General features: G+C 48.0%; 1 protein-coding gene and 1 non-coding gene across 2 annotated transcripts in view; both read right to left on the bottom strand.

Moving 5' to 3' along the window:
- Positions 1-14: 14 nt before the first annotated feature.
- SPATC1 (spermatogenesis and centriole associated 1) overlaps positions 15-20619 on the bottom strand; it is a 27536-nt gene continuing 6931 nt past the window's right edge. The window contains exons 2-6 of the mRNA XM_070382551.1: positions 6809-7036; positions 6380-6706; positions 5763-6275; positions 5515-5654; positions 15-344 (exon numbers count right to left, since the gene is read on the bottom strand). Coding sequence (XP_070238652.1) covers positions 15-344; positions 5515-5654; positions 5763-6275; positions 6380-6706; positions 6809-7036 — 1538 coding nt within the window. The remainder of the gene's footprint in view (positions 345-5514; positions 5655-5762; positions 6276-6379; positions 6707-6808; positions 7037-20619) is intronic.
- Positions 15108-15180, bottom strand: TRNAG-UCC (transfer RNA glycine (anticodon UCC)). The gene has a single exon. It is a non-coding gene; the product is annotated as a tRNA-Gly (tRNA).

Here is a 20619-nt window from a genome sequence, read left to right as displayed (position 1 = left end):
CTTTAATGGTGGCGTCACCAGATGAACATGGGCTTGCCATCATCGTGGGCCAGCTGGCTGAGGCAGGAGAGCAGCAGCAGCGCATCAGTGAGCATGCTGGGGTGCACAGTCTCCACCAGCACGCGCTGCAGGAAGTCCACTGTATAGGAGCCACCCTCGGACGCGGCCAGCTCCGGCCGCTCCCGAAGGATGCCATAAGCGTTCACCAGCTGCTCCGTCAGCGCTGGGTGCACCCGCCCGTTGTAGCCCAAGCTCTGCAGCCGGTTCATGATGCTCACGTAGCGCTGTGTGAGCGTCTGGCACAGCTCCTCGTCCAGCTTGTGGTCACTGGGGTTCAGGGAGGCCTGAGGGGACAGCAATGGTCAGGGACCCTTGGCTCCACCCTGGCCCAAGAGCAGGCAAACACATGGGGGCAAAGGAGGCTGTGGGGTGTGGTTCCGCCAGGATCACGGTCGGAGGGTGGGACCTGCAGGGAGGTGTCCTGGAGGCCCTGGCCGAGGTGCCTCTAGGGATCCAGGGTGGGGGAACCCTGTGGGCTGAGCCTGAGCTCAGAGCTTCCAGCAGCCCCATCACCAGCTCCATCCACCACCTGGAATTGGACTGAGCTGGGGCCACAAGCAGCAGAGGACGGAGGGCGTGGCTGCTGGTGATGAGACACCAGGGGACCTCCCCAAACCCCCAGGGTTGCCTGACTGGGAAAATGCCACCCAGGGTCTTTCCCAGGCCTCCTCCTGGGTCCGGCCCTCCTACTTCTCAGGCTGTTCTCTAGGCCCCCTGTCCCAACACCCCATCCTTAGCATCTTGTGCCCACACCCTGCGGGGGTCCCTTCCAGCCCTCACCATGCGCTGACAACCCCGGGCCCAGAGCCAAGGCCCTGAGTCCCAGCACTGCTGTCACTCGGGCGCCGGCTCCGGTGTCTGGGCCTGAGGTCGGTCTTCACCTACTTTGTCCCTGCCGGGCTGGGCCTGCACCCCGCCTCCCAATCCCTCCCTCCACTGCCTTCTGGTGCCCTCAGCTTGAAGTTCTGCTGAAGCAATCTCGAGGTCTTAATTTTTGAACAAGGAGTGCTGTGTTTTCCTGTGCACTTGGTCCTGCAAATTCTGTACCTGTCGCTGGTACCGCTGCCCCCAGGCCCATGAAACAGTGGGTTGGCAGTGCACGGAATTGGCTGGGTGTTGCCCAGTTAGAGCCCCCGTGTGGTTCCCGCTGCTCCAGCTCCAGGGCCAGGGCTGACCCTCAAGGCCCCCATCTGGCCCTGCTCACCCTCTGCCCGCAGTTCCCTAGACACCACCTCCTAGGGTCGCCCAGTCCGCTCAAGCATCGCCTTCTCCAGTTAGTTCCCTGTCTGCCCCTCCCTGGGTGGTCGTGTGAGCGGAGCACCAGGCTCATGTTAGGGTTCAGCCAAAGCAACCTCTGACTTCTGGCAGGGGCAACCCTGAGCCACTTTGCAACACTGGGACAGGCCTGTCTTCCTGACCTGGGTTCCATCTGGCTCCATCTGCTGGAGGCCAGCAAGGTGGAGGCTGGAGTGCTGGAGTATTGGCGGAACTATTGACTTTCTTAAACACTGAAAAATTGCCTTACAGACATTCTGCCTCCTCTTCTTGGCTCTTCTCTGGGGAGTTGCATTTAGGGCTGTGACTATTGCCCAGTGTAAGTAGAAACAATCCGGCAGGGCGAAGAGTGGTGGGGAAGGGGAGGACTTGCACAGCCCAGGCACTGAAAGACCGAGCTTATTTCCATTTAAATGGGCAGTTTCAAACAACTCAAACCCTCTTTCCACGGTTTGATGTCTAATCTACATGGGCAACTAGACTTTATCTTACAATTTAATGTAATCTTTGCCAACTAGATATCAGACGCAGCATTTTAGAGACATAAATATTGTGCTTCTCTGTGTCATGTGCCCATTTTTGAATAGCCACCGTGCCTGCACGCATGACACAGCAGGAGTGGTGGCTGTGGTCCAGGACAGGTCAGTTCAGTTCAGTTCAGTTCAGTCACTCAGTTGAGTCCCATTCTTTGCGACCCCATGGACTGCAGCACACCAGGCTTCCTGTCCATCACCATCTCCCAGAGCTTGCTCAAACTCATGTCCATTGAGTCAGGGATGCCATCCAACCATCTCATCCCCTGTTGTCCCCTTCTGCCTTCAGTCTTTCCCACCATCAAGGTCTTTTTCAGTGAGTTGGTTCTTTGAGTCAGGTGGCCAAAGTACTGGAGTTTCAGCTTCAGCATCAGTCCTTCCAGTTAGTATTCAGGATTGATTTCCTTTAAGATTGACTGGTTTGACCTCCTTGCTCTCCAAGGGACTCTCATGAGTCTTCTCCAACACCATAGTTCAAAAGCATCAATTCTATGGCACTCAGCCTTCTTTATGGTCCAACTCTCACATCCATACATGACTACTGCAAAAACCATAGCTTTGATTATTCACAAATTTGTCAGCAAAGTAACGTCTCTGCTTTTTAATATGCTGTCTAGGTTGGTCATAGCTTTTCTTCCAAGGAGCAAGCATCTTTTAATTTCATGGCTCCAGTCACCATCTTCCATGACTTTGGAGCCCAAGAAAATAAAGTCTGTCACTATTTCCATTGTTTCCCCATCTATTTGCCATGAAGTGATGGGACCAGATGCCATGATCTGTGTTTTTTGAGTGTTGATTTTTAAGCCAGCTTTGAGCAAGCTCCGGAAGTTGCTGATGGACAGGGAAGCCTGGCATGCTGCACTCCATGGGGGTCCCAAAGAGTTGGACACAACTGAGCGAGTGAACTGAAGGCAGCTTTTCCACTCTCCTGTTTCACTTTCATCAGGAAACTCTTTAGTTCCTCTTTGATTTCTGCCACAAGGGTGGTGTCACCTGCATATCTGAGATTTATTGATATTTCTCCCAGCAATCTTGATTCCAGCTTGTGCTTCATCCAGCCCGGCATTTTGCATGATGTACTCTGCACATAAGTTAAATAAGCAGGGTGACAATATATAGCCTTGATGTACTCCTTTCCCAATTTGGAACCAGTCCATTGTTCCATGTCCAGTTCTAACTGTTGCTTCTTGACCTGCATACAGATTTCTCAGGAGGCAGGTAAGGTAGACTGGTATTTCCATCTCTTTAACAATTTTCCACAGTTTGTTGTGATCCACACAGTCAAAGGCTTTAGCCTAGTCAATGAAGCAGAAGTAGATGTTTTTCTGGAATTCTCTTGCTTTTCCTATGATCCAGTGGATGTTGGCAATTTGATCTCTGGTTCCTCTGCCTTTTCTAAATCCAGCTTGAACATCTGACAGTTCTTGGTTCATGAGCTGTTGAAGCTGGCTTGGAGAATTTTAGCACTATTTTGCTAGCGTGTGAGATGAGTGCAATTGTGTGGTAGTTTGAGCATTCTTTGGCATTGCCTTTCTTTGGGATTGGAATGAAAACTGACCTGTTCCAGTCCGGTGGCCACTGCTGAGTTTTCCAAATTTGCTGGTGTATTGAGTGCAGCACTTCCATAGCATCATCTCTGAGTATTTAAAATAGCTCAGCTGGAATTATGTCACCTCCACAAGCTTTGTTCATGGTGATGCTTCCTAAGGCCCACTTGACTTTGGACCACAGAATGTATGGGTCCAGGTGAGTGATCACACCATTGTAGTTATCTGAGTCATGAAGATCTTTTTTGTACAGTTCTTCTGTGTATTCTTGCCACCTGTTCTTAATATCTTCTGCTTCTGTTAGGTCCATACTGTTTCTGTTCTTTATTGAGCCCATCTTTACATGAAATGTTCCCTTGGTATCTCTAATTTTCTTGAAGAGATCTCATCTTTTCCATTCTATTTTCCTATATTTCTTTGTATTGATCACAAAGAAGGATTTCTCATCTTTCCTTGCTATTCTCTCAAACTCTGCATTCAGATGGGTATGTTTTTCCTTTTCTCCTTTGCCTCTTGCTTCTTTTCTCAGCTATTTGTAAGGCCTCCTCAGAACCATTTTACCTTTTTGCATTTCTTTTTCTTGGGAATGGTCTTGGTCACTGCCTCCTGTACAGTGTTACGAACCCCCGTCCATTGTTGTTCAGGCACTCTGTCTATCAGATCGAATCCCTTGAATCTATTTGTCACTTTTACTATATAATCGTAAGGGATTTGATTTAGGTCATACCTGAATTGCCTAATGGTTTTCCCTACTTCAATTTAAGTCTGAATTTTAGCTCCCAAGACAGGTCAAGGGTCGTCAAACCGGATGTTAGCAACGTGGGCTTGCTGACACCAGCAACACAAGGATACCAATAGGGCAAAGATGGGAAACGTCCCCAGCTCAACCTGTAAACCAATGAAAACCCAAACATTTGAACTGGATTTTTCTTAGAACTTGACAGACCCTGAAATTCTTATTGAAGAGTGAAGGGCCAAGAGGAGCTACTACAGTCTGGAAGAAGGATGCCCAGGCTACCTCTGCAGCTGGATTAGGACATCGGCTTGTGGCAGGGCTGGAAGGGAGGACCGGAGCCCACACACGTGGACTGGAAGAGGGGACTGAGGCGGGGCTGGCAGCTCCAGTCTTAAACAAGACTTGAAAAGCACAGATAAAGGAAAAGGCAGATAATTCTGGCCACGGTAAAATTAAAAACCTAAACGGACACCTTAACAAATGGAGAAGGCAAATGCAACCCGCGGAACTGATGAGCCCATTGTAACCGAACGTCATTTCTGCCCACTCAGACTCAGGCTGACAGCCCGGCCAAGGAGAGAGGAAGGGGCACAGAGGGCTCAGTCCCCGCGGATGAACGCTGAGAGGCAGAGGCTGCCACCCTCGCGCCCCCTACTCCTGTGCGCTCACCGCCGCCCCCACCCGCGGGGCGTCAGTCGCGAAGGCGTGCCTTCGCTCATTTTGGGGAGCAGGGCCGCAGGGTGTCCGGCCCACGCCCTCCCACCCCCAGGCTCCCATTCGTCAGCGCCTAGTACACGGTGGCGGCAAGAAGCGCCCAGACTCGTTTGGGAAGCACTGTCCTCCATGTCCCTTGGGGGTAGTGGGCTTAGTGGAGGGCAGGCTGGGAATGGACTGGAATTAGCCCAGCCTCAATGGCCACCAGGCCGCAGCTACTCAGAGGCTCCGAAACCGGCCTCCACTGTGTCCACCTGTGACCCTTGAGGACTCAGACCCCTCGGGGAAGAAGGCTGAGGCCTCAGCTCTGCCAGCCTGGGGAAGGGCCCTTGGGAGCAGAGCTCGGAGGTCCAGAGGCCACGGCAGTGAGAAGGCTGGGAGCGCACATCTGACCCTGCGGGGGCCCTCGCTGCTCTGCTCTTTGGGAAGGCCTCCCATGGGGCTGGGACACAGGCCCCTGCGGCCGGACACCCTGGACACCTGCTGGCCACTGGACTGAGCACTGAGCTTCCTGCATCCCTGGGTGCCCTCAGATTCTGCTGTGCTCTGCCTGGCTGGCCCCCAGAAGCCCGTCGAGAGCCAGCAAGCTCCCCACCCTTGCAGTGGTGGGCAGGCCCTCCGGTGGCCAGTGGGGATGGGCAGGACACACCTGGATGATCTTCTCTGGAATGTTGGAGACTGTGAAGCCATAGAGCCTCACACGCTCGGGGAAGATGCTGGACAGGATCCTGCGGTCCAGCTGGAAGGCGATCTCCCCCACCAGCCTCTCCCAGGCTAGCTGCTTTGATTCTGGGGACAACAGGGGTGGACAGAGTGATCAGTGGCTGTGGCCAGCAGCCCAAGGGGTGCCTGGGAGGTCTCCATGGGCAGCAGAGGGGACCCCAGCCTCGCGCTGACCTCGAGAGCTGTCGGGGAACTTGCTGCTCTTGCGGTGGGCTAGCTTCCGCTCCAACTCCAGGATGCTTTTCCGAGACTGCTCTGGGCCGCGTGGACCACGGGCGTCGGTGACTGAAGCCGGGGAGGACGAGGTTCGCGGTGGGGAGCGGGGGTTGCGTGGAGGGGAGTGAGGGGTGGGCGAGGGCCGGGATGGGGAGTGGTGCGTTCGGGCAGAGGGGTGCGGTGTGCTTGAGGGGGTGTAGCTGGTGGTCACTGTGGGGGTGGGGGTAGGGGCAGAGGTGAGGATGGCCATGTTGGAGGCAGTCGAGACAGGGACAGAGGCAGGGATCACTTGTCCCTGGGGGCCGCCAGGCTGTGTCTGAGCATCTGAGGTGCCATAGGAGAAGGCTATCACGGGGCCTGGAGTGCCCAGGGCACCAACAGGGGTGGAGGTCTGGATGGGTGCACCCACAAATGTCATGCTGAGGGGCTCCGGCTCCTGGGTTGGCTGGGGGTGCTCAGTGGGGAGTGAAACTAGTGATGTGCGGGAGGGGCAGAAAGGAAAGGAGGCAGATTAGAGCGAGGCAGGACCAAGGACTGGCCTGGCAGGGCCCACCCCCCATCCCCACATCTGTTACCTTTGGAGGTGGCAGAAGGTCCCCTGTCAGCCGAGGGGTGGGGTCCCGGGGGATATCCTCGGAGCGGCTCTGCCAGCCTCACCCGTGGGGCCTCCGACAGCACCAGATTGTTCATGGGGTTGGCCAGAACGTTCTGAGAGACACCTAGAGGGGCGGCCGTGGAGGTGAGCAGGGGGCTGTTCAGGGAGAGGACCCCCGAGCCTGTCATAGGGGGCATCAGGGGGCCGTTCTGAGACACAGCTAGGGGGCCCACCAGGGGGCTTCCTGGAGTCAGGGGGCCGGTGGAGGGCAGGCCCAGGGAACTGGTTGGTGTGCCCCCTGGGGGCACTGCCATGGGGCCCGCCAGGGGGTTGCTGGGCATCAGGGAGCCGGTGGAGGGCAGGCCCAGGGAGCTGGTTGGTGTGCCCACTTGGGGCACTACCAGGGGGCTGGCCAGGTGGCTGCTCAGGAGGCTGGTGAGTGGGCTGCTCTGGGAGGTGGGCCCTGGGCCGGGCAGCAGCGTGTTGAGAGGGCCTGCCAGGGGGCTCACGATGGGGCCTGCCACGGGGCTGGGCTGCGGGCTGTTTAGCACGTCGGCCAGGGGTGCCAGAGCCACAATCCCCACTTCTTCCAGGATGGGTTCGTTTGCTGCTGCCGGGGACGGGGGCAGGAAGACACCTGGGGGACACAGAGAAAGCACTGAGACGCCAGGCTCTCTCCCACTGTGGCAGGGCCTGGACCACGAGGCCCATCTGCTTCCGATGAGCTGACCAACTCTCTGAGCCTCCCCTCTAGGCGGATCCCACGCGAGGATCTGGCTCCTCGTCTCTATCCTCTGAGGGCACCTGCTTCCTCCCAGGATCACCTCCCTAAACGCCTGCCCCCACCGCCAGGACCTTCCACGCTACCTGCCCCTCAGACAAGCCGCTGCCCTGAGCTGCTGACCCCTTGCTGAAGAGGGGACGGTTTGAACACACAGGTGGCCAAGTTGACCCCTCTGTGCCCTGGTGGGGAGAGGTGGGCCCAGGCCTCCTGACCACTGTCCTCCTAAGGACAGCTGAAGCTCACAACATGAGGGACCGTCAGGGGGCCAGAACTGGAAGTGGCTGGAGCCCAGGGTGTGCCTGGCCCCTGCCTACCCGCAGGGGATGCGGCTGCAGGAGGGCCTGCTGTGCCCACCCCCGCATGCGGCCTGGGGGCCTGTTTGCCCCTGGTTCCTGAGGAAACTGCTCCGGAATGACCAAGTGACCCCTGTTGGAAGGAGAAGTCCCCTAGGGAGGGCGTGGGAAAGGCGTCTGTGAGTGTGCAGTTTGATGGAAGCTTCCACGTTATAAAAATAAAAGCAGAACATGCTTATGACAAGGAAAGAATGGAAACACAGACAAGTCAAAAAGCGATGAACACCACTGGTCGACCTGTCGCCCTGCAGTGCGTCGTATTACAAAGCCCTGTGTGTGTGGCCTTGAAGACGTCTCCAGGTGGTTATGCGGGTCAGGGGCTGGCAGACCCCTCAGTGAGGAGCTGTCTACAGACCTCCAGCCTTCCTGGCCACTCTTGCTGCAGCTTCTCAGCTCTGTCATCGTGGCTGTTTTCAAGTTTTCAAGGACAACGTGGAAACAAATGGACGTGGATGTGTGGCAGCAAAAATTCACGAATGCTAGTATTTGAATTTCATGGGCTTCTTCCATGTTGTGAAATAGTCCTCTCCTTTGATTTTTCTCTCAGCCATTTAAAAAAAGGTGAAGCCAGCTGTTCCTGGCTCCCAGGCCACGCACACGTGTACACTGACTCTATGTCCCTATGTCCTTATGTGCCCCGTCTCTGGGAGATGCTCCCTCCAGCTGTGTCATTCTTGGAAAACAGTGCTTATTTGGCCACGGTGGTTTCCATCTTGTGTACATGCCATTATTTATCGAGCCGATTTCAGTTGGGGGATTCTATTGATTCCAGTTTTCCCAGGAACAAAAATACTACTATATAAATCTTTGTTATTCCCCCACCCTCTGAAAACAGACATTTTACAGTTTCTCAATGCACACTGCCGAGCCCCTCTGCTTTAAGACCCCTTAGAACATCTGATGTTCCCTTCAAGTCCTGGGGGTGGTACATTGGTGCTACACTACCAGGACATCCAGCCAAACATTTTAAGTTTTGTTATTTTTTCCAAACAAATAAATTAAAATTTCAGAATCAGTCTTTGATGATTTCTTGTTTTGACTTTTTGGGATTTTTGCTTTAGGATTGAGGAGACAGTAACGCTTAAGGGAAGAGCCCATGGGGAGGAAGTGTGTGAGGGACTGGGCAGTGGTGGGCCAGAGGTGGTAGGGCATGGACATCCGAGCTGAGTGTCCGTCCTCCTCGGCCCGTCTCCTCTTCCAGGAGCCTGGGGTCTGGATGACTTAGGCAGCATCTCCAGGACTCGGGAGAGAAGACAATCTCTGCACAGTCGGTCCTCATGGTCTCTGAGACCATCTCACTGATGCCCCCACCACGCCCTTGCCTCTGTCTTTGCCTTGGCTGGTCCCATTGCAATCCGCCTGCAATGCGGGAGACCTGGGTTTGATTCCTGGGTTGGGAAGATCCTCTGGAGAAGGAAATGTCTACCTAATCCAGTATTCTGGCCTGGAGAATGCCATGGACTGTATAGTCCATGGGGTCGCAAAGAGGTGGACGTGACTGAGCGACTCACTCGCTCATTTCCGCCTGGACTGCTCTTCCTGTGTGCCTGGTTGGCCCTGCACTGCCACTCATCCTTCACGTGAGACCTTCTCGGGGAGGTCTTCCATCCGGAATTGCCAGGTTCCTTCAGGCCACCTGCTCCTTCCCCTCTCCTCGATGACTTCCTTCTTGGCACTTATCCCGCTCTAAGACACTCTGCAACAACTTACTGGTTTGCCCTGGCTCCCTCGATTAGCATGGAAGCTCCATGCAGGCAGGGCTTCGTCTGTGTGCTGCTGTTGCCCTGTGCCTGGAGCAGTGCTTGGGCCATAGGAAGTGTTCAATAAACATGAAGAATATGATTATATATGAGCACAGATGAAACCTGAGACTTAAAAAAGGGTCAGTCTAGAAAGTGAGAGGGTGGAAAAATATAGTCCATACAAATGGGAAGCTAAAGAAAGCTGGAGTAGCAACCCTCATATCAGAAAAAATAGACCTTAAAATAAAGAATATTACAAGAGATAAGGAAGGACACTACATAATGATCAAGGTATCAATTCAAGAGGAAGACATAACAATTGTAAATATCTATGCACCCAACATAGGAGCACCTCAGTACATAAGACAAACACTAACAGACATAAAAGGAGAAACTGACAGGAACACAAGAATAGTAGGAGACTTTAACACCCCACTCTCACCAATGGACAGATCATCAAAACAGAAAATTAATAAGGAAACACAAGTCTTGAATGATACATTAGATGCAGTGGATCTCATTGATATCTTCAGGACATTGCATCCAAATGCGGAAGAATATACCTTCTTCTCAAGTGCACATGGAACATTCTCTGGGATAGACCACATCTTGGGTCACAAATCCAACCTCAGTAAATTTAAGAAAATTGAAATCATATTAAGCACCTTCCCCAACCACAAGGCTTATGAGACTAGATATCAATTACAAGAAAAAAACTGTAAGAAGCACAAATACATGGAGATTAAACAACACATTTCTAAATAACCAACAGGTTACTGAAGAAATCAAAAGGGAAATCAAAAACTTCTAGAAACAAATGACAATGAAAACACAACAACTCAAAACTTATGGGATTGAGTTACTGTCAATTTCTCCTTTTATGTCTGTTAGTATTTGTCTTATGTATTGAGGTGCTCCTTATGTATTGAACTGCAGCAAAAGCAGTTCTAAGAGGGAAGTTTATAGCAATACAATTCTACCTCAAGAAACAAGAAAAACATCGAATACACAACCTAACTTTACACCTAAAACAACTGGAAAAAGAAGAAGAACAACAAAAAAACCCAAATTAGTAGAAGGACAGACATCATAAAGATATGAGCAGAAATAAATGAAAAAGAAATGAAGGAAACAATAGTAAAGATAAAGCTAAAAGCTGGTTCTTTGAGAAGATAAATTGACAAACCTTTAGCCAGATTCATCAAGAAAAAAAGAGAGAAGAATAAAATCAACAAAATGAAAAATGAAAAAGGAAAGGTTACAGAAGACAATGCAGAAATACAAAGGATTATAAGAGGCTATTATGAACAACTGTATGGCAATAAAATGGATAACATGGAAGAAATGGACAGATTCTTAGAAAAGTTCAATCTTTCAAGACTGAACCAGGAAGAAATAGAAATTATGAACAACCCAATTACAAGCACTGAAATTGAAGCTGTGATAAAAAAAAAATCTCCCCCAAAACAAAAGCCCAGGACCAGATGGCTTCACAGGAGAATTTTGTCAAACATTTAGAGAAGAGCTAATGCCTATCCTTCTAAAACTGTTTCCAAAAATTGCAGAGGAAGGAACACTTCCAAACTCATTCTACGAGGCCACCATCACCCTGATACCAAAACCAAACAAAGACAACACAAAAAAGAAAACTACAGGCCAATATCACTGATGAACATAGATGCAAAAATCCTCAACAAATTTCTGGCAAACAGCATTCAGCAACACATCAAAAAGCTCATACACCGTGATCAAGTTGGGTTTATTCCAGGAATGCAAGGATTCTTCAATATACACAAATCAATCAATGTGATAGATCATATTAACAAATTGAAAGATAAAATGCATATGATAATCTCAATAGATGCAAAAGAAGCCTTTGACAAAATTCAGCACCCATTTGTGATTAAAACTCTTCAAAAAATGAGCATAGGAAGAATTTACTTCAACATAGTAAAGGCTGTATATGATAAGCCTACAGCAAACATTATTCTCAATGGTGAAAAACTGAAAGCATTCCCCCTAAGATCAGGAACAAGACAAGAGTGTCCACTTTCACCACTATTATTCAACATAGCTTTGGAAGTCCTAGCTACAGCAGTCAGAGAAGAAAAAGAAATAAAAGGAATCCAGATAGGAAAAGAAGAAATAAAGCTCTTTGTTTGCAGATGACATGATACTGTACAGAGAAAACCCTAAAGATAGTACCAGAAAATTACTAGAGCTAATCAGTGAATTTTGCAAAGTTGCAGGATACAAAATCAATTCACAGAAATCACTTGCATTTCTATATACTAACAATGAAAAATCAGAAAGAGAAATTAAGGAATCAATCTCATTTACCATTGCAACAAAAAGAATTAAATTTCTAGGAATAAACTTACCTAAGGAGAAGGCAATGGCACCCCACTCCAGTACTCTTGCCTGGAAATCCCATGGACAGTGGAGCCTGGTAGGCTGCAGTCCATGCGGTCGCACAGAGTTGAACACGACTGAAGCAACTTAGCAGCAGCAAGGAGACAAAAGAACTGTACATAGAAAATTATAAGACACTGATGAAAGAAATCAAAGATGACATAAACAGATGGAGAGATATTCCATGTTCCTGGGTAGGAAGAATCAATATTGTGAAAATGACTATTCTACAAATTCAATGTGATCCCTATCAAATTACCAATGGCATTTTTCACAGAACTAGAACAAAAAATTTCTCAATTCATATGGAAACACAAAAGACCCCGAATAGCCAAAGCAGTCTTGAGAAAGAAGAACGGAGCTGAAGGAAGCAACCTTCCTGACTTCAGATTATACTACAAAGTTACAGTCATCAAGACAGTATGGTACTGGCACAAAAACAGAAATATAGACCAATGGAACAAGATAGAAAGCCCAGAAATTAACCCATGCACCTATGGGTACCTTATTTTTGACAAAGGAAGCAAGACAGCCTCTTCAATAAATGGTGCTGGGGAAACTGGACAGCTACATATAAAATAATGAAATTAGAACACTTCCTAACACCATACACAAAGACAAACTCAAAATGGATTAAAGACCTGAATGTAAGACCAGAAATGACAAAACTCTTAGAGGAAACAAAGGCAGAACACCCAATGACATAAATCAAAGCAAGATCCTCTATGACCCACCTCCTAGAGTAATGGAAACAAAAACAAAAGTAAATAAGTGAGACTTGATTAAACTTAAAAGCTTTTACACAGCAAAGGAAACTATAAGCAAGGTGAAAAGACAGCCCTCAGAATAGGAGAAGATAATAGCAAATTAAACAACTGACAAAGGATTAATTTCCAAAATACACAAGCAGCTCATACAACTCAATGCCAGAAAAACAAAGAACCCAGTCAAAAAGTGGGAAGAAGACCTAAGCAGACATTTCTCCAAAGAAGACATACAGATGGCTAACAAACACATGAAAAGATGCTCAACATTGCTCATTATTAGAGAAATGCAAATCAAAACTACATTGAGATAGCACCTCACACCACTCAGAATGGCCATCATAAAAAGTCTACAAGCAATAAATGCTGGAGAAGGTGTGGAGAAAAGGGAACACTCTTGCACTGTTAGTGAGAATGTAAATTGATACAGCCACTATGAAAGATGGTATGGAGATTATTTAAAAAACTAGGAATGAAGCCACTATATGACCCAGCAATCCCACTCCTAGGCATATAACCTTAAGAAACCAAAACTGAAACAGACACATGTATCCCACTGTTCACTGCAGCACTATTTACAATAGCTAGAACATGGAAGCAACCTAGATGTCCATCGACAGATGAATGGAAAAAGAAGTTGTGGTACATATACACAATGGAATATTACTCAGCCATAAAGAGGAGTGCATTTGAGTCAGTTCTGATGAGGTGGATGAACCTAGAACCTATTATACAGAGTGAAGTGAGTCAGAAAGAGAAATATGGTATTCTAACACATATATATGGAATCTAGAAGAATGGTACTGAAGAACTTATTTACAGGGCAGCAGTGGAGAAACAGATATAGAGAATAGACTTATGGACATCAGGAGAAAAGAGGGTGAGATATATGGAAAGAGTAACATGGAAACTTACATTACCATACGTAAAATCGACAGCCAATGGGAATTTGCTGTATGGCTCAGGAAACTCAAACAGGGGCTCTGTATCAACCTAGAGGGGTGGGATGGGGAGGGAGTTGGGAGGGAGGTTCAAAAGGGAGGGGATATATGTATACCTATGGCTCATTCAGGTTGAGGTTTGACAGAAAACAACAAAATTTTGTAAAGCAATTATCCTTCAATAAAAAAAAATTAAAAAGAAAAAAAAAAAGGGTCAGTCTAGGAATTGTCCACAGAATGACCCTATAAACTGTGACCCCTGTGCCAGCCATGTGAGATCCCAAACTCAATCAGGTAACAGGTAACTAGCTGAAGGAGTTGTGTGGTCCTTAGAATACAGAGTGCAAGATTCATCGGCAGGTCTACAAAAGTCGACTGTATTTCCATATACTATCAATGAATAATCCAGAAGTAAAATTAAGACAATAGCATCAAAAAGAGTAAAATATTTGGGAATAAATTTAACAAAAGATATGCAAAACTTATGCTCTGAAAACTATAAACATTATTGACAGAAATGAAAGAAACTCTAAATAAATGGAAAATATCCTATGTTTATGGATTGGAAGACTTAATATTGTGAAGATAGCATATACTCCCCTAGTTGATTTACAGATTCCATGAACTCCCTATCAGAGCAATAAAAGAAACAATAAGTTGGATTTCATCAAAATTAAAAGCTTTTGTGTTTCAAAGCACACTATCAAGAAACTGAAAAGACAAAATGGGAGAAAATATTTCCAAATCATATATTTGATAAGGGACTTATATCCAGATTATATAAAGAACTCTTACAACTCAATAATAAAAACCAAATAGTCCAATTTAAAAATGGACCAAAGATCTGAACAGGCATTTCTCAAGGATGAAATAAAAATGGCCAATAAATACATGAAAAGTTGCTCAATCTCATTAGTCATCAGGGAAATGCAAATTAACATCAGAATGATATACCACTTCTAACCCACCAAGATGGCTATAATCAAAAAGTCAGAGAATAAGTATTGGCAGGATGTGGAGGAACAGAAATGCTCCTACATTAATGGTGGCCTATGTAAAATTATGCCGCTCCACTGCAATACAACCTGGCAGTTCCTCAGAGTTAAACATAGAGCTATATAGGACACGGCAAATTCACGCCTGGCTATACAGTCAAGAGAAATGGAAATATATATGCACACAAAAACTTGTACGTGAAGGCTTACAGCATCATTATTAATAATAGCCAAAAGGAGGAAACAAAAGTCCATGAACTGATGAATGGATAAATGAATGTGGTACATCCATTAATGGAATATTATTCATCCATAAAAACAATGTCCCCCATCTCCCACCTAGAAGTACTGATTCATGCTATAACATGGATAAACCTTGAAAACATTATGCTAAATGAAAGGAACCAGCCATAAAAGCCACTGATATATGAATCCACTTATATGGAATGTCCAGAACAAACATCCGTAATAGCAGAGAGTAAATTAGTGGTTGCTTAGAGCTGAGGAGGATTGAGTGGTAGGAATGTGATTGCTAAAGGATTTATTTTTGGGGTGATGAAAGAGTTCTAAAGCTGATTATGGTGGTGTTTGTACATATCTGTGCATATATCAAAAAATATTAAATTGTACACTTTGGGTGAATTGTATGGTAAGTATGTGAATTATATCTTTTCTTTGTTTGTTTATTGGCCTTGCCTTGTGGCATGAGAATCTTAGTTCCCTGACCAGGGATTGAACCTGTGCCCCCTGCATTGGAAATGCAAAGTCTTAACCATTGGACCACCAAGGAAGTCCAGTGAATTATATCTTAATAAAATTGTTATTAAGAGATGAATGGAAAAAGAAGGAAAATTTGGCTTTGGAGTACAAAATGAAGCAGGGCAAAGGCTAACAGAGTTTTGCCAAGAGAACACACTGGTCATAGCAAACACCCTCTTCCAACAACACAAGGGATGACTCTACACATGGATATCAGACGGTCAATACTGAGATCAGATTGATCATATTGTTTGCAGCCAAAGATGGAGAAGCTCTATACAGTCAGCAAAAACAAGACCTGGAGCTGACTGTGGCTCAGATCACGAACTCCTTATTTCCAATTCAGACTCAAATTGAAGAAAGTAGGGAAAACCACTAGACCATTCAGGTATGACCTAAATTAAATCCCTTATGATTATACAGTAGAAGTGAGAAATAGATTCAAGGGATTCGATCTGATAGACGGAGTGCCTGAACAACAATGGACGGAGGTTCGTGACATTGTATAGGAGGTAGTGCTCAAGACTATGCTCAAGAAAAAGAAATACAAAAAGGTAAAATTGTTGTCTGAGGAGGCCTTACAAATAGCTGAGAAAAGAAAAGTGAAAGGCAAAGGAGAAAAGGAAAGATATACCCATCTGAACACAGAGTTCCAAAGAATAGCAGGGCGAGATGAGAAACCCTTCTCTAGTGATCAATGCAAAGAAATAGAGAAAAACAATAAAATGGGAAAGACTAGAGATCTCTTCAAGAATATTAGAGATACCAAGGGAACATTTTACAGTAAAGAACAGAAATGGTATGGACCTGACAGAAGCAGAAGATATTAAGAAGAGGTGGCAAGAATACACAGAAGAACCGTACAAAAAGATCTTCACAACCCAGATAATCACGATGGTGTGATCACTCACCTAGAGCCAGACATCCTGGAATGCCAAGTCAAGAGGGCCTTAGGAAGCATCACCACAAACAAAGCTAGTGGAGGTGATGGAATTTCAGTTAAGGTATTTCAAGTTCTGAAAGATGATGCTGTGAAAGTGCTGCACTCAATATGCCAGCAAATTTGGAAAACTCAGCAGTGGCTACAAGACTGGAAAAGGTCAGTTTTCATTCCAATCCCAAAGAAAGACAATGCCAAAGAATGCTCAAACTACCGCACAATTGCACTTATCTCACACACTAGTAAATAATGCTCAAAATTCTCCAAGCGAGGCTTCAACAATACATGAACCAAACACTTCCAGATGTTCAAGCTGGATTTAGAAGAGGCAGAGGAACCAGAGATCAAATTGCCCACATCTGTTGGATCATAGAAAAAGCAAGAGAGTTCCAGAAAACTATCTACTTCTGCTTCATTGACTATGCCAAAGCCTTTGACTGTGTGGATCATAACAAATTGTGGAACATTCTTAAAGAGATGGGAATACCAGACCACCTGACCTGCCTCTTGAGACATCTGTATGCAGGTCAAGAAGCAACAATTAGAACTGGACATGGAACAACGGACTGGTTCCAAATTCGGAAAGGAATACGTCAGGGTTGTATATTGTCACCCTACTTATTTAACTTATATGCTGAGTGAGTGAGTGAGTGAGTGAAAATTGTTCAGTCGTGTCAGACTCTTTGTGACCCCATGGACTATGCAGTCCATGGAATTTTCCACACCAGAATACCCAAGTGGGTAGCCTTTCCCTTCTCCAGGGGATCCTCCCAACCCAGGGATCAAACCCAGGTTTCCCGAATCGCAGGTGGATTCTTTACCAGCTGAGCCACAAGGGAAGCCCTATATGCAGAGTACATCATTTGAAATGCCTGGCTCGATGAAGCACAAACTAGAATCAAGATTGCTGGGAGAAATATCAATAACCTCAGATATGCAAATGACACCACCCTTATGGCAGAAAGTGAAGAGGAACTGAAGAGACTCTTAATGAAAGTGAAAGAGGAGAGTGAAAAAACTGGCTTAAAACACAACATTCAAAAAATGAAGATCATGGCATCCGGTCCCATCACTTCATGGGAAATAGATGGGGAAACAATGGAAACAGTGACAGACTTTATTTTCTTGGGCTCCAAAATCACTGCAGATGGTGACTGCAGCCATGAAATTAAAAGACGCTTGCTCCTTGGAAGAAAATCTATGACAAACCTTGATAGTGTACTAAAAAGCAGAGATATTACTTTGCATATAAAGGTCAGTCTAGTCAAAGCTATGATTTTTTCAGTAGTCATGTATGGATGTGAGAATCGGACCATGAAGAAAACTGAGAGCCAAACAATTGATGCTTTTGAACTGTGGTGTTGGAGAAGTCTCTTGAGAGTCCGTTGGACAGCAAGGAGATCCAACCAGTCCATCCTAAAGGGAATCAGTCCTGAATATTCATTGGAAGGACTAAAGCTGAAGCTGAAGTTCCAATACTTCAGCTACCTGATGGGAAGAACTGACTCCTTGGAAAAGACCCTGATGCTGGGAAAGACTGAAGGCAGGAGAAGGGGACGACAGAGGATGAGATGGTTGGATGGCATCACTGACATGAGTTTGAGCAAGCTCCGGGAGTTGGTGATGGACAGGGAAGCCCGGTGTGCTGCAGTCCATGGGGTAGCAAAGAGTCAGACATGACTGAGCCACTGAACTGAAATTGTTATTAACAAAAAGACTCATTGAAGGCATTTAGGGTTGCAGTGAAGACACTATCAAGGTTCAGGGGCCAATTAAGTGCATCCCTGGATGGCACTGCATGTTGTGTTGGTACAGCTCCTGGGGGATTGTGTTTCCACTGCTTGAAGCCAAGACTGTTGTGGCCTCAGTCGTGGACACAGTGTTCACAGGTTTTTGACCCATAAAGGTCAGCAGTGAGAATCTCAGGACTGGCCTGTTGAAATTTTGGCTGGGGGGTGGGGACACTTGAAAGCACAGAGTCCTCACCACTGGACCACAGGGGAATTCCCATGAACAGGAGTGTCCTGAGCCAACAGTGTCCTGGATCCCAGATTAAGCCTTGGTTTAAGGGATTTCAGTCCTATAGTTTTGTATTCTCAAGCAAAATGTGCAGGTGATTGATTGTTTTAACCTTATTATAATTTATGTTTCACTGATTAAGATTTGTGAGTTCAAATGTTCCTGGGTACTTTACTACGTTTTTATTGTTGTTTAGTTAATTCGTACCTGATTCTTTTGCAGTTCCACAGACTACAGCCTGCCATGCTCCTCTGTCTATGGGATTTCCCAGGCAAGAATACTGGAGTGTGTTGCCATTTCCTTCTTCAGGGGATCTTCTGACCCAGGGATCGAAGACAGATCTCCTGCATTTGGCAGGTGGGTTCTTTACTGAGGAGCCACCAGGGAAGTCCCATGTTACTACATACCGTGTTAGAAACTTAAAGAGAGCTTAGATTAACTGCACTTATTTATTTTATACATAAGAATTGTTTAGGGTTCAGGAAGCTTTGTTACATCGAACAAACTTTTTTTTTTTTTTTAAGCAAATGTCTTATATTTATCAATTAAGTTTACAGTGTTTTAACTGTTTCCTACTCGAGTCTCCTGCCCCTCATTGCGTCGGTCAGCACGTGGCTGCCATATGGTCCTGCCCTAGGCCAAGCCCAAGCGTCTTCTCCCCGGCCGGCCTCTGGCTCCGGGCGGCTGCGCCTCCGCAGCCGTCCCTCGGGGGCCTGCCGACCGCCCGCGGCCTCGCGGGCCGCGGAACCCTGACTCCTGCACGAGAATGCCGGCCCCAAACCCGGGTAAGGGGGAGCCCGGCCACCGACACCCCAGCCACCGAGACCCCAATCCTCGTGGGGACGGAGACGTGGGACAGCCGAGATGGCGGAGGTCCTATAGGGTGCCCTGAGAGGGTGGGACCTGACGGGGCGGGGCGCGAGCGTAGGGGCGGAGCCAGAGCAAGGGGCCCGCTCAAGGGGCGGGGGTATGTGGGCGGAGCTAGCGTCCCGGGGCTGCCCTGGGGGCGGGGCCAGAGGGTCTTGCCGGGAAGGTGTTGCTTAAGGCACGACCCCGGAAAGCCCAACCAACCAGTGAGCAAAGGCTGCCAGAGCCAAGGTTTAGAGGGCCAGCGGGCGGGAGGACGAAAGAGAGGAGGGTGTTGACATATCTTGAGAGGCGGCGGGTTCTGAGGTGGCGGCAGAGGTCCCGAAAGGGAGGCAAGAGCTGAGGGTGGGCTGGGGTCCTGAGAGGGGTGGGGGTGGGGTTCTGGGGGGAGAGGCCCAAGAGGGGAAGTTCTGATGGGGGAGGGTTCTGAGGGAGAAGGATTCTGAGCGGGGAGGTTCTGATAGCGGGTGGGTCCTGAGAGGGGGGAGGGTTCTGAGGAGGGTGAGTTCCGAGGAGGGACGCGTCCTGAGGGGGCTGGTTCTGAAGGGAGACAAGGGTTCCAAGAGGAAGGCAGTTCCTGAGGGAAGGATGGCTTCCCACTAGGGGTGGAGCTAGGCGGGCTTAGGTTAACTCCCTAGGGTGGGGTGTTGGGTCAGGGGTGGGGTGTAGGGGTGGGGTGGGGGGATGGGGGTAGTATTAGGCCCGAGGTAGGAAACTGGGACTTGGGTGGGTCCTGGTGGGGGGACGACAAGAACACCTCCTGAGGTGAGGAAGGAGGCCCTGACCTGGTGACAAGGTAAAGACCTTGGGTTAATGAAAGCTCCGGACTGGGGGGAGGGGGATGGAGATTGTGTGGAGCAGGGCTGGTAAAAGGCCTTTTGAAAAGGGGGAAAGACTGCTACCTGCCTGAGGAAACTTCCACCAGCCTGCAGACCCCAAGGGAAGACAAGGGGCAGCAGGAGTGGGGGCCTGGGTGAGGACAGGCTTAGGTGAGGAAAGAGTGGGAAGTAGGGGAGGGTGCCTGGCAGAAAGAGCAACAGAAGCCCTCCTGCCCTGAGAGCCCTTCCTAGCCTGACCACCTGCACTGTCCTGACCACCTCTGTGAGGAACCACTTTGGTGGGCAGTCACTGTTTTAGTGACTTGAGCCTTCAGTGTAGTCTTCATTTCCTCTTTGCTCCAAATGCCCTGAATTTCCATCCATCTTCAATCTTTGAGACATCCTGGCACAGTCCCTGAGCCCTCAGGAGCATGAGGCCCTGCAGTCTTAATCCCATCCTGGCTCACCTCCCACCTGCCATGTTCACAAGACCAAGGCCTAAATCTCTTGGCCTTTCTTCCCTGTGAAGTTAATTCAGCCCATAGCCAACAGTTTACTGATTTCCTGTCACTCAGGTTGCCCAGTCTGCCCACAAAGTTGTACCTTCTGCCTTGCTTGCATGATCCCTGCCAGCCTCTAGATCTCTAGTACCCTGGTCTCTTTATTTTCATCTATCTGACAGCCCAGCTGGTGCCTGCTTCCTTCTCTGATGTGCCCGAACTCTTGCTGAGAGGCCCTTACCTCCGCCTGCCTGCTTTCCGGTGTCTGCCCTGCCCCACCCATCAAATGCTGCTGGAGAAGATTGGTGGCTGCTGCCTGTATAATC

Source organism: Bos mutus, chromosome 14 (genome assembly GCF_027580195.1).
Source record: "Bos mutus isolate GX-2022 chromosome 14, NWIPB_WYAK_1.1, whole genome shotgun sequence".
Lineage (NCBI taxonomy): Eukaryota > Metazoa > Chordata > Mammalia > Artiodactyla > Bovidae > Bos > Bos mutus.
Note: the sequence above shows the minus strand (reverse complement) of the source record. Positions and strands in the feature narration are given on the sequence as shown.